The 16088-nt window shown below is 40.7% G+C and overlaps 1 protein-coding gene across 1 annotated transcript in view; it reads left to right on the top strand.

Annotated features, from left to right (window-relative positions):
* WDFY3 (WD repeat and FYVE domain containing 3) overlaps positions 1 to 4327 on the top strand; it is a 192177-nt gene extending 187850 nt beyond the window's left edge. Inside the window, exon 65 of the mRNA XM_068975585.1 lies at positions 1108 to 4327. Coding sequence (XP_068831686.1) covers positions 1108 to 1231 — 124 coding nt within the window. The 3' untranslated portion in view covers positions 1232 to 4327. The remainder of the gene's footprint in view (positions 1 to 1107) is intronic.
* The last annotated feature ends 11761 nt before the right edge of the window (positions 4328 to 16088 follow it).

Raw genomic sequence — 16088 nt, 5'->3', positions numbered from 1 at the left:
TACTCTGTGAAGCCTAGTGATCTGGTATTTTTTGGTCATCTGCTGCTCCATATGTCTGCTGACATTCATCTGTTCTTTGTAGTGTTTAATTTTCAAAGTACTGTTTACATGTAGGTGATTCTTTAAATTATCCCAGGCCCTCAAATGTTGAATGGAGGCTTTATTTGAAAAACCAACCAAACAAGTAACAGAGGATGACATAATGAACATGGAAGGAATGCTGTCCCAGAGGGCATAGCCCTGCCATGATCTTTTACCCTGGAGCTGCTAAGGGAGCTTGCCAGCATTCCTAAGGGTCTCCTCAAAGTCCAGTCCCTTAAACCCCCGAGGCTGCTGGCGCTTCACTTATTCTCTGGACACTTCTACTGACAGATTAATGGAGGAAATAAAATTTTCAGTCTTGTGAAAAGCCAAGCTCAAAGTGACGGAGTGCCACATTCAGGGTCATACCCTGCTTTATGCCAGGAATAAGAATGCTTTCTATAAAGAACATCTCTAAGTGTGTATTCCACCTCAAGAAATTCTGTCAAGATAAACAAAAAATGAGAACATTTGGACCAGACAGAAAAGTCAAACTACGTGTTTAAGATATGACTGAAGAGTGAGTCAAAGTGTTTAAAAGCTCAGAAGAACTCTTTAGTGACCAAAGTATCTTCTAAAATGAGTAGTGAGAGCTCTAATGCCCAGGGAAAATAGGCTCCAAGTAAAGACATTGGCATACCGCCCAAGGTTACAGGACATGAGGAAGAATGCCCTGCTTCCGTCCTGCACAGGAAGAACGGCCTCAGAGCTGTTCAGTTCCCCTGGCTTCATCCTGTAGCAGAATCTTAACTTTTTTTTTTAATCTTCTTTTGTCAAATAAATGCCTTGCCTTGGTTTATTAGCACATTTCTTCATAGAATGAAACAAGGAATACAGCATTCCTCGTGGTCCTTGGTCAAAAATCACATGACCTGTACCAGTACGGCCTCTGGCATTCTTCTGACACAATATGGTCTTGAGTGTTATACTGTAGGCTGTCCATTCTGTTTTTAAATGAGCATTTCGGGGCCCAATGGTCCAGTGTGGGAAAAAATCCATAACTACCTGGTTTTGCCTCTTCTTTAGGTGCAGCCGATTTCAGTCAGAAATCAAACGCTTGAAAATCTCCTCCCCAGTACGTGTCTGTCAGAACTGTTACTACAACTTACAGCATGAGAGGAGTTCAGAAGACGGGCCCCGGAATTGTTGAAGACTCACCAAGCTGATCAGAGACCACGGTCTGGAGACCCCGCTTCCCGCCTCCCCCGTCACAACTCGCAGTTTGGAAGGCATCGAAACAGTCTCCGTTTACACATCTCTTCACACCACGCGCCTGAAGTGTGGGATTCAAAGGGAACACTGACTACACAGGTGTAGAGTCCAGTCATGGGGCAGGCACTGTGCAGGGGAGCAGCACCTGCTGAGAAGACGAGGTGGTTCCCAGGAGCAACATCTCAGTATCCGACTCTCCCTTAACAATCGCTGTCTCCAAGAGAAAATCCTCACGTGTTACCTGTTCTTTCCTTGCGTCTCATTTTTGTAGAGCTACTCATCCTCGATTGGAAAAATCAACAACTACAAAAAAAAAAGGCTTTTAGAAAATGGTTGTAAATCTGACTTCTTTGCAAGTAACTGTGTATATTGTAAATAGGTACAAAGGCCTTTTTTCTAAATAAGGACTTAACAGCCTGTAACATGAGACTTCCAACTAAACCACTAATTCAATGAAATACTTATGGTTTGTCTGACATCGCTCACCAATTAATTATAAATATGGTTTTTTTTAAATCTTCAAAGACATTATCTGTGGTCTTTTTTCCTTTCCCCTTTCAAGCCCAGCTCGTGTGCCTGATGTCCTTTCTCTCAAGTTGCCCACGGTATCTCCACTTAACCTAAGCTAGTAACCAAAACAATGTCATGTGGACCTTCTTTAGGAAACAGTGTGGGAGAATAGGAGTCTGGCCCTGAGATACCCTGGCAATCTTTGGGCATCTTGCACATGGCTACACACCACCTCGGTGTTGTTCTGATGTCATAAGGCCCCGCGTAGACTTCTCTTTGGACTGCCCTGTGGTCAAAGCATCTGTTCTTAGCACTGCGCCCTGATGGTCAGGCAATCCACGCAGTGCAGGAAACAGCCCTGCCTCAACTGATGGAAATATATTTGCATGTAACCCAAATTAGCTTCTCTTGCATAGAACATAAGAAGTATGTGTCTTTGGTGACACTAATGTTCTACTATAGCTTATTTTCCAAAAAAGGGTTAAAACAAAAGAAAAAAGTGTACAGAATTAACATGTAAACCTTGTTGTAAAACTGGATCATGTCAGAACTGCTTATATTTAACCTTTACCATTTAATGCCATCTACCTGAAAACAGTGAGATTTATACTGTATCAATGTCTATTTTTTTGTTTTTGCTATGAATATAAGTACAGTATTTTAATATTTAGTTATTTAATTTGTTCTACTAGTTGGATACAGAACACACAAATCCAGGGAGACTAAAGCTGGTGGTGGCGAAGAGATAAGTTTCGTTTACAGAAGAAAAAGGCTTTGGTGGTGGGATTTTTTAAAATGTGTGTTATGTACATATATAAATATATATATAAAACAAATGAAACGATTAATCTAGATTTTAACATTTTCAGATATTTAGTGATAATATTATGAACAAATCTAAAAGCCCTGTGATTTGAAAAACATTGAAGCATTTATGGCCCAGGAAAGGAAGGACAGGCCTTCACACCTCTCGGAGTATCATACGAAGGACAGCGGCTTTGGCGTTCCCAATTTTTCATCCTTAGGCCCTGGTGACAGGCACACTTATGCACTAAAATGCACATATATGCACATGCATTCAAGCATAGGCATTGGTACAATAGTAACCTTGTACCTAATGGGCTGAAACCAGCTTAAGAACAAATTTGTTCTTCCTGATAACTAGGTCTCCAAGAGAAAAATATAAAGGCTGCTTTAGTGCCTTATGCTTACTAAATTTACACCTTTATTTACTTAGGTCTGAGCCTACCGTCTATTTATGATTACATATCAAAATTGAGGAAAACACTTCCATTTCTAAAAGTTCAAATATACTTGTTAATAAAAGGATTATTGGCATTAATACTTTAACTTGAAGAAAAGTGTGTTCTGTTTTCCTTCCTGTGTCTCCCTCTCTCCCACCTTCCTCCCCGCTCCGTCCCCAACCTTCTAAGTTCCGTTCTAATAAATAATGCTGGGTGTTCAACAGTTGCAGGACCTGTGCTCTCACCTAGCCGTGGGCTTTGCCCCTGTCCAGACCTAGAGATGAGTTGTAGCAGTGTTATTCTACACTTTTTAAAAGAGGCGTCCTCCTTGTGTCCATGAACCATGTTTACCCCAAACCCAGCGGCAGAGATGTTCTTTAAAGACTTGAATATATGAATGTCTGTACGTAGTTACTTAAAGGTTATTCCTCTGTGTAATATGAAGTTATATGAGATGAACACTTTTAAACTTTCCGACACAACTTCCATAACTAGAAGGTGGAAACCAAAACCCTCATGATAGTATTTCCTCTGGCAGCTGGTGCTGTGGGCAACCGTTTTGTTCAGTGGGGTTTCTTTTCCTTTTTGCTTTTAATGCAGAAATCACAAATCACTCACACACCCAAGTACACTCACTCACATAAACTAATCGTTTCTCTGGATGTCTTTCTGTTCCATGCACATTTGTTTATCAACATATATTCTCAGCATGTACAGCCACCTTTGTGTGGTCCATGTTCTTTCTCTGAGAGTACCTCACAGGGCTTCTGCCTGATCTTTGTAGTGGTTTGTCCATCCATCCATTCATTCATCCCTGTTTTCTAACATCTGTGTGTAGTGTGGCATGGTAATGTCATGCTTTTGAAGAGGAGACTAGCTGCCCACAGCAGCCATCCGTCTGGATAATAGCAAAACACTCTAGATAAGTTATTTTGCACTTTCTTATGTATAAAGTTGGTAGAAACTTATTTTTGCTTTGTATCATTTAAATACATTTTGTTTGGGTAAATGAACTGTGTATAAAATATTTATGCCATTAAAACTGTTTTTAGAAAGTATTTTTAATTTCAGCAAGTTTGGTTACTTGTTGCATGACTATTAACACAGCTGACTTTTTGTGTCAGTGCAATGTATATTTTTTTGTCCTGTTATTAACTTGTAAGCCCTAGTAATGGCCGATTATTTGTACAGCAACAGAAGTAAATTGAAGATACTGGCTAAGACTGGATTGACTGTGGACTTTTGTACTATATTGCAGAATCCAATATCTGTTCTTTGGTGGTTATGTAAAAGGCCTGAAGAATTACTATCTTAGTGTGCAACCTGTGATAACTGAATGTTCATTGTATATCTGTCTCTGATGCAAAAAGGTAGAGTAACACAATTACAATACATGATTAAATGCAGTAGTCCAGATACTTTTTTTTTTTTCATTTCAGATAAATACCTCCTATTTACCACCCCCAGGAAAAAAAGAAAAAGTTTTTGAGCCAGCTCTTCAGAGAATGAAAAACAAAATTGAGGTCCAGTAAAGCTTGTGTGTAGTTCTTTTCTAGTTGTGAATATATCTCTCAGAAGCGCCTGCTTAAAGTCTCTGCTTGCAGAGGTGTTGGCCGCTAGGACCTGGCTCCCGTTCTAGTGCAATCCACGTTTTAAAACCAGGCTTTCCGCATTCTGAGTTTCTCAGTGATGCTGGACTCCCGGGGCTAACGGTGTGCACAGCCGCAGGGAGAGACAAGTGGCTCTTGGGAGACATGACCTTCAGACTTGAATGAACCTTTGGAAAAGGACTACATCTCATGGTTTCGGCTCCTTTTCTCTGAGCTTTTTCTCTTATCCATCATATTGTGAAATGTAAGCAATGATAAATTATATCTCTGTCTATCTCCAGCCCCTGCTATATTCACATCAGGAATATTCTGCTGTCCTGCTCTCTTTCCGGAAGCACGGCGCCCTCTGTCATCAGCTAGACTTTCCATTTCAGCCTTTGATCTGAGATTGTTAGCAACTCACATCTGTTTTTATAGTTACTAGCTTATTTGGTCTGAAAACTGACTTCCCAGAAAGGGGGAATGTAGAAAACACTTAAGTTTATTTAGGCTGCTTTAATGTCTTCTTTCTAAATATACTAACAAAATTTCCATTTCATCTTAAGTATAAATAGTAGAGTCCCACGTTTGAGGATATTGTACTTATTACAAATTACCCCCCAGTGCAACTCCAGTGTAGAGCCAAAAGATATAGGAATGCTAAGAATTTCTAAGACAATAGATATTTCTTCAAAAATAGATTGGTGATAAGAGAAAACCCAGAGCAGTTCTCATTGTTTTAATGTAGTACCATTCATAATTCTAATGACCTCAAGAAGAGTTGCTGTCAAGGACGGACTTGCAAAATTTTTTTTCAGGGTTTAAAGGAAAATGTGCAAATGATCTTCAGTAAGTCCCATGTCTGCCTTTTGATTCTCCAGTAAAATTTCCTCTTCACCCCTCATTTCGGCCCATTTGGAATGTGGAAGAAGCAGAGATGGAATTGCTTTAGCACTGGCTTAGACTTTTTTGCACTAACAATATTCTCATTTTTCCCCACCCTTTGCAAAGTTCCTTTTTTATTTATATATTGTTCTTTTGACTTTTGCTAGAAGTGCACCCAGCTCAGCTACTGAACTCAGAGATAGCATGGTGTTGGGAGAGCCTTGGCTCGGGATTCAGAGACGGTGACTTCCGGAGCCCCGCATTTAATCCCTCTTGGTGCACCAGGCTTTCCTGTGTCAACACTGACTGTGAGCATGGGATGAGTCTAAAGTAGCGCTTTTCCAACTCTTTGGTCTCAAACCATTTTGATCCTTAAAACTATCACTTTTGTTTGTGTGAGCTGTCTCTGTTAGTAGGCGTTGTATTAGAGATCAAAACTGAGATTTTAAAAGTATGTATATTATTTAGAAATAGCAATGATGAAACTATTATGTAGTAACATCAATTACATATGTCTATGGAAAAAAAAAAAAAACTTTTCCAAACCATGAGAGAAAAAAAATTAGTAAAGACAGTGGAATGGCTTTACAATTTTGCAAACCTTTTATGTCTGGCTTAATTGAACACAGGTGGATTCTCACATTTTCTTCTACGTTCAGTCTCTTGTGATTCTTCATGTTGGTTGAAGCATATGAGGGAAATCCAGCCTCACACAGGTATGTGGTTAAAAGGGGGGCAGGGAGGGGTATTTTAATAGCCTTTTCAAGTCATTGTTTCTGAATAACTTTAAGTTTCTTAAAGATTGATTGCTATATGGTATTTGAAACTATTGGGTTAGCCAGAAGGTTTGGGCTTTTCCACAACATCGTACAGAAAAACCCAAATGGACTTATTGGCCAACCCATTTTATCAGTGAACTTTTTATACTCCATTGCTTGAAAATCCATTAGTCTGTCTTGTACTTTGAATCGATCTTTTACCCATGTATAATTTTATAGCACTCACTGGCTATTTAGAGGGCTTCCCAGGTGGCTCAGTGGTAAAGAATCAGCCTGCTAAGCAGGAGACTCAGATCCCATCCCTGGATCAGGAAGATCCCCTAGAGAAGGAAATGGCAACTCACTCCAGTATTCTTGCCTGGAAAATCCCATGGGCTGGAGGAGCCTGGTGGGCTACAGTCCACAGGGTCGCAAAAGAGTCAGACATGACAAAGCAACTAAACAACACTGGCCATTTGAACTATCATCACCACTGCTACAACGTGTGTAGATCTTCCAGGATGCATTTCATTCTGTAATATATCCCCCCAAATCATGTCATACATAATATCAAAACATCTCCAGCCATCTCAGGAAATTCTAAGTCAAGCTCACAGTAGTGGATATCACAAGTTTTCCAAAATTCTTTAAGTTCTGCTTAAAACCTAGAATTTTCTCACTGGCACCAGTCACTGTTGTTTCTTTGAAGCAATAGGCTCACCTTGTTAATCCCAACAACACTGCTGCCCAAGAACTGAGGTCTGTCTACTGCTCTTTCAGGGAGGAAAGATATGCCGGGAGAAAAGCCACAGGCCAGCCACAACTCAACTGCAAGTGCTTCTCTTCAAGATGAACCTTGTACCCGATACACCTGGCACCTTCTGGGTACCTCTCATTTTGTGTCATGTAACTTTAGGTTCAAGGTTTAAGAAGAGTAGTAACTTCACCGCTTCTCCAAGGACATTCTTAAGAGAAATATACTTTTACTGGGAGCGCTTGACAATGAAGACTATCATAACAAGTGGCAGTTCAGTACTGCTGCCTGATCGCATGCTTGAATTCTAGCAGTTATACTCACTGTTGTTTCACATCTGAGTTTGGTACAAATATCAACGCATCGAAAAAGGCAAACATTTCAGTATTACCATGAAAATAATCTTCATCTTGCCTTTGACCCTTGAGAGGGTCTTTAGGAATCCCAAGGGTCTGGAACTCTGAATTGCAGAAGCACTGGTCCAAGGAGAAGACACATGAGGTGTTCCTCAATTTTAAAGCAACCGGTCTGAAACTGACCTGGAGCCAGGTTTCTAAGCACAGACCCGGGGCTTTCAGTGGGGCTCGCTCTGAAGCCTGCCAAGTGCAAGACAGGCCCTGCCACACTGGGCTTACCGCTGGGGTCACAGCCCTCTGCCAGAAACTGCCTCCCCAGCTCAAAGCACACACAGACCAAGAGTGCATCACTGGAGTGCTGGGGTTTCTAAGACAGCCATTTTTTGTCACATTCTTCTAGTCAAGACTCCAAAATTTTGATCATGTAAAAACAATAAAGGACAGAAATGGTAAGGACCTAACAGAAGCAGAAGATATTAAGAAGAGGTGGCAAGAATACACAGAACTGTACAAAAGATCTTCACAACCGAGATAATCATGATGGTGTGATCACTCATCTAGAGCCAGACATCCTGGAATGTGAAGTCAAGTGAGCCTTAGAAAGCATCACTACGAACAAAGCTAGTGGAGGTGATGGCATTCCAGTGGAGCTATTTCAAATCCTGAAAGATGATGCTGTGTAAGTGTTGCACTCAATATGCCAGCAAATTTGGAAAACTCAGCAGTGGCCACGGGAGTGGAAAAGCTCAGTTTTCATTCCTATCCCAAAGGCAATGCCAAAGAATGCTCAAACTACTGCACAATTGCACTCATCTCACATGCTAGCAAAGTAATGCTTAAAATTTTCCAAGCCAGGCTTCAGCAGTACATGAATCGTAAACTTCCAGATGTTCAAGCTGGTGTTAGAAGAGGCAAAGGAACCAGAGATCAAATTGCCAACATCCGCTGGATCATGGAAAAAGCAAGAGAGTTCCAGAAAAACATCTATTTCTGCTTTATTGACTATTCCAAAGCCTTTGACTGTGTGGATCACAATAAACTGGAAAATTCTGAAAGAGATGGGGATACCAGACCACCTGACCTGCCTCTTGAGAAATGTGTGTGCACGTCAGGAAGCAACAGTTAGAACTGGACATGGAACAACAGACTGGTTCCAGTTAGGAAAAGGATTACGTCAAGACTGTATATTGTCACCCTGCTTATTTAACTTATATGCAGAGTACATCATGAGGAATGCTGGGCTGAAAGAAGCACAAGCTGGAATCAAGATTGCTGGGAGAAATATCAATAACCTCAGATATGCAGATGACACCACCCTTATGGCAGAAAGTGAAGAACTAGAGAGCCCCTTGATGAAAGTGAAAGAGGAGAGTGAAAAAGCTGGCTTAAAGCTCAACATTCAGAAAACTAAGATCATGGCATCTGGTCCCATCACTTCATGGCAAATAGATGGGGAAACAGTGGCTGACTTTATGTTTCTGGGCTCCAAAATCACTGCAGATGGTGACTGCAGCCATGAAATTAAAAGACACTTACTCCTGGAAGGAAAGTTATGTCCAACCTAGACAGCATATTGAAAAGCAGAGACATTACTTTGTCAGCAAAGGTCCATCTAGTCAAGGCTATGGTTTTTCCAGTGGTCATGTATGGATGTGAGAGTTGGTCTATGAAGAAAGCTGAGCGCTGAAGAATTGATGCTTTTGAACTGTGGTGTTAGAGAAGACTCTTGAGATTCCCTTGGACTGCAAGGAGATCCAACCAGGCCATCCTAAAGAAAATCAGTCCTGAATATCCATTGGAAGGACTGATGTTGAAGATGAAACTCCAATACTTTGGCCACCTCATGCAAAGAGCTGACTCATTTGAAAAGACCCTGATGCTGGGAAAGATTGAGGGCAGGAGGAGAAGGGGATGACAGAGGATGAGATGGTTGGATGGCATCACTGACTCAACGGACATGGGTTTGGGTGAACTCTGGGAGTTGGTGATGGACAGGGAGGCCTGGCGTGCTGTGGTTCATGGGGTCGCAAAGAGTTGGACACGACTGAGCAACTGAACTGAACTGAAAAACACTGTAATCCTTCCTATTGAGTATAGTTCTGCCTAAAATGGTGAGCTGGTCAGGAACTTGACAACTGAGGGTCAGTCTGAAGTTTAAGTTCTCGTTCTGCCACTTACTGTGTGGCATTAGGCCACTTCTCCACATCTGAGCTTCCTCATAAGTCAGTTTTGTATTATGATACTTGAAATTGTTATAAAGACTAAATTGGGTAATACATATCTTTTCCAATGAGTTGGCTCTTCACATACTTTGGCCACCTGATGTGAGGAGGTGACTCATTGAAAAAGACCCTGATGTTGGGAGGGACTGAGGGCAGGAAGAGAAGGGGGCGACAGAAGATGAGATGTTTGGATGACATCACTGACTCAGTGGATATGAGTCTGACCAAGCGCCAGGAGATAGTGAAGGACCGTGAAGCTTGGCATGCTGTAGTTCATGGGATCGCAGCTTACAGACTGAATAACAATATAGGACGTGTAGTGCTTTACCAGGTGTTCTCAATATAGTGTAGCATTAATTTAGAAATGGATTCCCAGGTGACTCAGTGGTAAAGAATCTGCCGGACAGTGCAGGAGATGCAGACGTGGATTCAATTCCTGGGTCGGGAAGATCCCCTGGAGGAGAAACTGACAACTCACTCCAGTATTCCTCCCAGGAAAATCCCATGGACAGAGGAAATGGTTAGACAGCATCACCAACTCAAAGGACATGAATTTAAGCAAACTCTGGGAGATGGTAGACAGAGGAGCCTGGTGTGCTACAGTCCATGCGGTCGCAAAGAGTCCGACACAACTTGGTGACTGAACAATAACAACAAAAAATTAGAAATATGAATGTAAAAGGTGTGGTGCATTTTCCAAAGCCTAAATATCTAAAGCCACTGATGGCAAGTTCATCTTCAGGCAGATTCACAGCAGGCAGAATGCCAGCTGAGGAAGAGCCCTTAGAAATCGTGCAGCCCAAACCTTCATTTAGCACCAAGAAGAAAGGGATTCAGAAAAAGCTTTGACATTCCCAAAGCCCTATTGCTTATTAAATCTAATTCCCTGCTCTGCCCCTAAACTTCCCAACTCCAAGGCCAGTGATCTTTACAAATGGCTTCCAGGTTCCATTTTCCATTTCTCTTTCTTTTGGGCGGTGGGGGTGGGGTGGGTGCTGCGGGGCAGTGGTGTTGACTACAGTGAAAACGTACTAGGATATTATTTCTATCATGCCCAGCTTTATCATAAAGAGAAAGGGTTGGAACTTCAACCTTGGCCTTCAACTATCACACTTCCTGCTCAACAAAGGCAAAGGCAAGTTGCAAGCTGCATTCCAGAGCACAGAACTATTATTCATAGGAAAACAATTCCTTCGTGATTTTGCCCTCAAGCACTCCTATACATTTCAAACAAAACCTGTACCCTAAAATATTTTTTGTACATAAAAGCCAAGCCACCTGTTTGCAACCTGATTTGTTGCTGTTCAGTCGTTAAGTCAAGTCCAACTCTTTGCCACCCCATAGACTGTGGCCCATCAGGCTCCTCTGTCCTCCACTATCGCCCAGAGTTTGCTCAGATTCATGTCCATTGACTTAGTGATTCAATCTAACCATCTCATCCTCTGCCACCCTCTTCCCCTTTTGCCTTCAGTCTTTCCCAGCATCAAGGTCTTTTCCAGTGGGGCAGCTCTTCGCATCAGGTAGCTAAAGTATTGGAGCTTCAGCATCAGTCCTTTCAATGAATATTCAGGGTTGATTTCCTTTAGGATTGACTGGTTTGATCTCCTTGCAGTCCAAGGGACTCTCCAGCACCACAGTTCAAAGGCACCAATTCTTGAGTGCTCAGCCTTATGATCCAACTGATTAGGAAGAAATAAACCAGGGAGCAAAGGTCAACCTAAGCAGCCTGACTATAAACTCAAGGGTCATCTCAGTGTGACCCTGCAGGCCAATTCTGCCAAGAGAAAGAAACCAAGACCTACCCCAGCAGTGTGACCAAGTATGCTTGTGGCTCAAGTGTGGATCCATCCACATAGATTTTTCCTTCTCCTAAGGTAGCAATCTCTATGTCCATGATGATACATATTCCACTGGGCCTTGTGGATGATACAAAAATGACATAACTAACCTCAAGAACTTTCTAGCCTATAAACGAGAGGCTTGCCTTCAAGTCGGTGTAAGATCTATAGTTGTATTTTCAGTGAGTCTATTCCATTTCTTACTGTTTCTAATTCAGTAAGAATGACAATCTCATCACAGTTGGTTTTCTCAACTCTTCAATCTTCATTTTCACATCATTCTATTATTCTCTCATTTCATCGCTGTTCCTTTATTGAACTCATATTTTCACTGAATTACATAATACAAAGCCTTCCCAGAAAATAATCTTCTCTAGGGTGGTTTTCCTCCCCCGCCCCCTAGACTGGGCTCTTGGCGTGTGTGCCTGCTTTCCTGTCTTCCTTTGTTTTGTGTAGATGTGATAGCGTTGATCTGCATCTTCCTCCTTTTAAACGTGGGTATTCCAACCCAGAGTTTGCACTTGCTGACATACAGTGTGAGTAAATTCACCCTTACTTTGGGGACTAGCTGTGGGATTTCATGGTCCATTCTTAGCCAGGCAAGCGCACTAAGACGCTGGATTCTGTCAGTCCTCCTTAAAACCTGCAGGGCTCCTCACCTCCTACCTCCTTCATTCTGCACACTTGCCAGGCTCTCCCCCGAACTGTAACGTCTGCCTTGAGGCTCCTAACCCATCTGTGCCCCACTTCCTCACTCCCCTGCCTCAGTCACGTCTCAACCGTCACCTTCTAAGGGAGGCCTTTCCAGACCTCCGGGCAATACTAAGCCGACCCCTCAATGATGCCCATCAGACATGTGGGCAAGGAGGGGAGGCTGAACACATCGTGGGGCCCCTAGTTGTGGAGACAGTCGGCAGCTCTCCCCTGCTCCTCCCCAGGCCCAGGATACGTTCCCCTGTACATCTACCATGACAGATCGTCTAGTCATTTAACAACTTTATTAACATCCTATAAAAATTCATCAAATAAGACTCTCTGAGTTTAGCATGTTCAGAGTTGTGCAGCTGTCACTATCGTCTAATTTTAGAACATCTGCATCACCCCTAAGGAAATCTCACACCATTAGTCCCCATTCTCCACCCTGTCCCCAACCCTGGCAGCCACTGACCTACTCCCTGTCTATAGAGTTGCCTGTTCTGGACATTTGGTTGAATGGAATTGTCAGTATGTGCTCTTTAGGGGCTGTCCTATGTCAGTGAACATAATATTTTGGAGTTTCATTCATATTGTATCATGTATCAGAACGTCCTTTTTATGGCCAAGTAGTTTAGTCCGTGATGTGGATATAACACACTTTATTTATCCATTCACCACCTGATGGACATGTAGTTTGCATCCACTGTTTGCTGTTATGATTAATGCTGTTGCAAACATTTGTGTTTACATTGGGCATTTTCATATATATATACCCAAGAGTGGAATTGCTGGATCATATGGTAATGCTTTACCATGTTGAGGAACTGCCAACCTGATTTCCAAAACAGTTCTCTCATTTTACATTCCCTCCAGCAATGTGTCCAACCCTTTTTTATTCTCAGAGAACAGCACCAGCCAACCCTCAGTCCCTTCTCTGTCACCTATGAGCCCTCATTAAAATGTCTCTTTGATTTAGAGACAGGCCACTTTCTAATGTACTTTCAAGCTGAGAGTGACAGCCTGCTGTAGTACCCTGGGAATGGAAAGAGAATCAGATGGATGCACTGTCATAGGTGGAGACTTCAGCCATCAGAAATGGACAGATGCAGGAGACAGAAATTTAGTGCAGACACGGCTGAACTTAAGAGCACCATCACTCAACTGGGTAAAACTGACATGCACAGACACCCAATAACAACAGAATACACATTCTTCTCAAAGTCCCATGGAATTCACCAAAATAGACCATATTCTGGGCCATAAAATACATCTAAACTTAAAAAAAGAAATAATAGAATGTCTGCTTTCAGACCACAAAGAAATAAACTAGAAATTCCAAAATACATGGAGCTTAAATACATGCATCAAAGAAGAAATCTCAAAAGAAATATTAAAATATTTTGAGCTGAATGAAAATGCAACTTACCAAAATTTGTAAGTGAAAGGAACAGAAAGGGAGATTTATACCACTTGAGTGCATATATTAGAAAAGAATAAAGACCGAAAATCAATAACCTAAAGAAGAGCAAAGTAAATCCAAAGTAAGCATAAGAAGAGAAACAGTGAGAACAGAAATCAGTGAAGTTGAAAACAAGAAATCAGTACCAAAAAATCAGTGAAACCAAAAGCTGGTTCTTTGAAAATATCACTAAAAATCAATAGGCCTCTAGCCAATCTACCTTAAAATAAAGAGAGGACACTGATTACTGATATTAGAAAAGAAATAGAATCTATCACCAGAGATCCTGTGAAATTAAAAGGACAATAAAGGAACACTATAAATAACTCTTATGCCCACAAATTTGCTACCTAGATGAAGTGGACCAATTCCTTGAAAGACACAATATGCCAAAGCTCATACAAGAAATAGTCTTCTATCAAAGAAATTAAATCAATACTTAATAACCTTCTGAAACAGACAATACCAGGCCCAGGTGGGTTCACTGGTAAATTCTATCAAAAAGGAAGAAATGATACCAATTGTCTACAGTCTCTTTCAGAGGACAGAAGCAGAGGAAACACTTCCTAACTCATTCTATGCAAACAGCATTAGCTTAATACCAAAAGCAGATAAAACCATTACAAGAAAACTGCAATCTCTCATGAACATAGGTGCAAAATCCTCCGCAAAGTAGTAGCAAATCAAATCCAGCAATGTATAAAGAGAATTATATACCATAACCAAGTGAGATATATTTCAAGTGTTCAAGGCTGGCTCAACATTTAAAAATCAATGTAATCCATCACATCATTTAGCTGAAAAAGAAAAATATGATCATATCAAATGCAAAAAAAAAAAAAAAAGCATTTGACAAAGTCCAACACTTATTCACTAAAAGCTCTCAGTAAACTAGGAATAGAGGAGAACCACCTCAACTTGATAAAGACTCTCTACCAAAAAAAAATCTACAGCTAATATGATATTCAAAGATGAGAAGCTTACAGCTTTACCACTAAAATCAGCTACAAAGCAAGGTCCATCATCACTCCTCAACATCATACTGGAAGTTCTGCCTAATGCAGTAAGACAAGAAAATTAAGTATACAGCTGGGAAGAAAGACATTAAACTTTTTGTTGCCAGGTGACAGGATTGTATGTAGAAACCCCCTCAAAATGTGACCAAAAACTCCTTTAATTAATAAACATTAATAGAAAGTTTTCATATTATAAAAATAAGTCACTTTCCTATATGTCAGCAATGAACAAGTGAAATTTGAAATTAAAAACAATGCCATTTACATTATCATTCCCAAAAATGAAATACGTATAAAGTTAAGAAAATGAGTATAAGATTTTATATAGACATACCTTAGAGATACTGTAGGTTCATTTCCACTCAATAAAGCAAATATCTAAAAGCAAGTCACCTGAATTTCTTGGTTTCTCAAGGCATATGTTATACTGTGGTCTTTTAAGTGTGCAATAGCAATATGTCTAAAAAATAATGTATATATCTCAACTTTAAAATATTGTTAAAAAATGTAACCATCACCTGACCCTTCAATGAGTCATAACCTTTTTGCAGGTGGAGGATCTTACCTCAATGTTGATGCTGCTAACTGATCAGGGTGGTAGTTGCTAAAGTTGGGGTGACTGTGGAATTTCTTAAAACAACAATGAATTTTGCCACAACTATTGACTTTTGCTTTCACAAACGATTTCTCTTTAGCATGCAATGCTGCTTGACAGCGTTTTACCCACAGTAGAACTTCTTTCAAAATTAGAGTCAATCCTCTCAAATCCTGCTGCTGCTTTATAAACTGTTTATTAATGTTTTAAATCTCGTCTTGTTATTTCAACAGCCTTCAGGGCCTCCCAGGTGGCTGGGACATATTCGTAAGTCATATATCTGATAAGGGATTTGTATCTAGGATACATAATAATCTCCTACAACTTAGGAAAAACATCACATGTAAAAATGTGCAAAGATACGAACAGACATTTTATCACAGAAGATATACAAATGGCCCATGAAAAGATGCTCAACACCATTAGCCATTGGGGAAATGCAAACTAAAACCACCTTGAGATGCCTCAGCACGCCAGCCAGAATGGCCATCTTTAAAAAGACAACACCAAAAAAAAAGTGTGTATATGTATAACATTCACTTTGCTGTACAACTGAAACGAACACAACCCTGTAAATCAACTAGACTCCAATAAAATTTCTGAAAGAAGACAATGCTGAGTTTTGGTGAGGATGTAGGTAAATTGGAACACTTGTGCACTGCTGGTAGGAATATAAGATTGTACTTTGGACAGTTTGGCCATTTCTTTAAAAGTTAAACATAAACTTACTATATGACCCAGCAATCTCACCCTGGAAATCTGAAGGGAATGCAGACATGCCGACACAACACACGTCAACATTTTGCACAAGAACCAAAAATTGGAAATAACTGAAATCATCAACAGGTAAATGGGTCAGCATTTACAGTATTA

The sequence above is a fragment of the Capricornis sumatraensis genome, chromosome 7 (assembly GCF_032405125.1).
Source record: "Capricornis sumatraensis isolate serow.1 chromosome 7, serow.2, whole genome shotgun sequence".
In the NCBI taxonomy this organism is placed as follows: domain Eukaryota; kingdom Metazoa; phylum Chordata; class Mammalia; order Artiodactyla; family Bovidae; genus Capricornis; species Capricornis sumatraensis.
The sequence above is the reverse complement of the archived record's forward strand: the minus strand, read 5'-3'. Positions and strand labels throughout refer to the sequence as shown.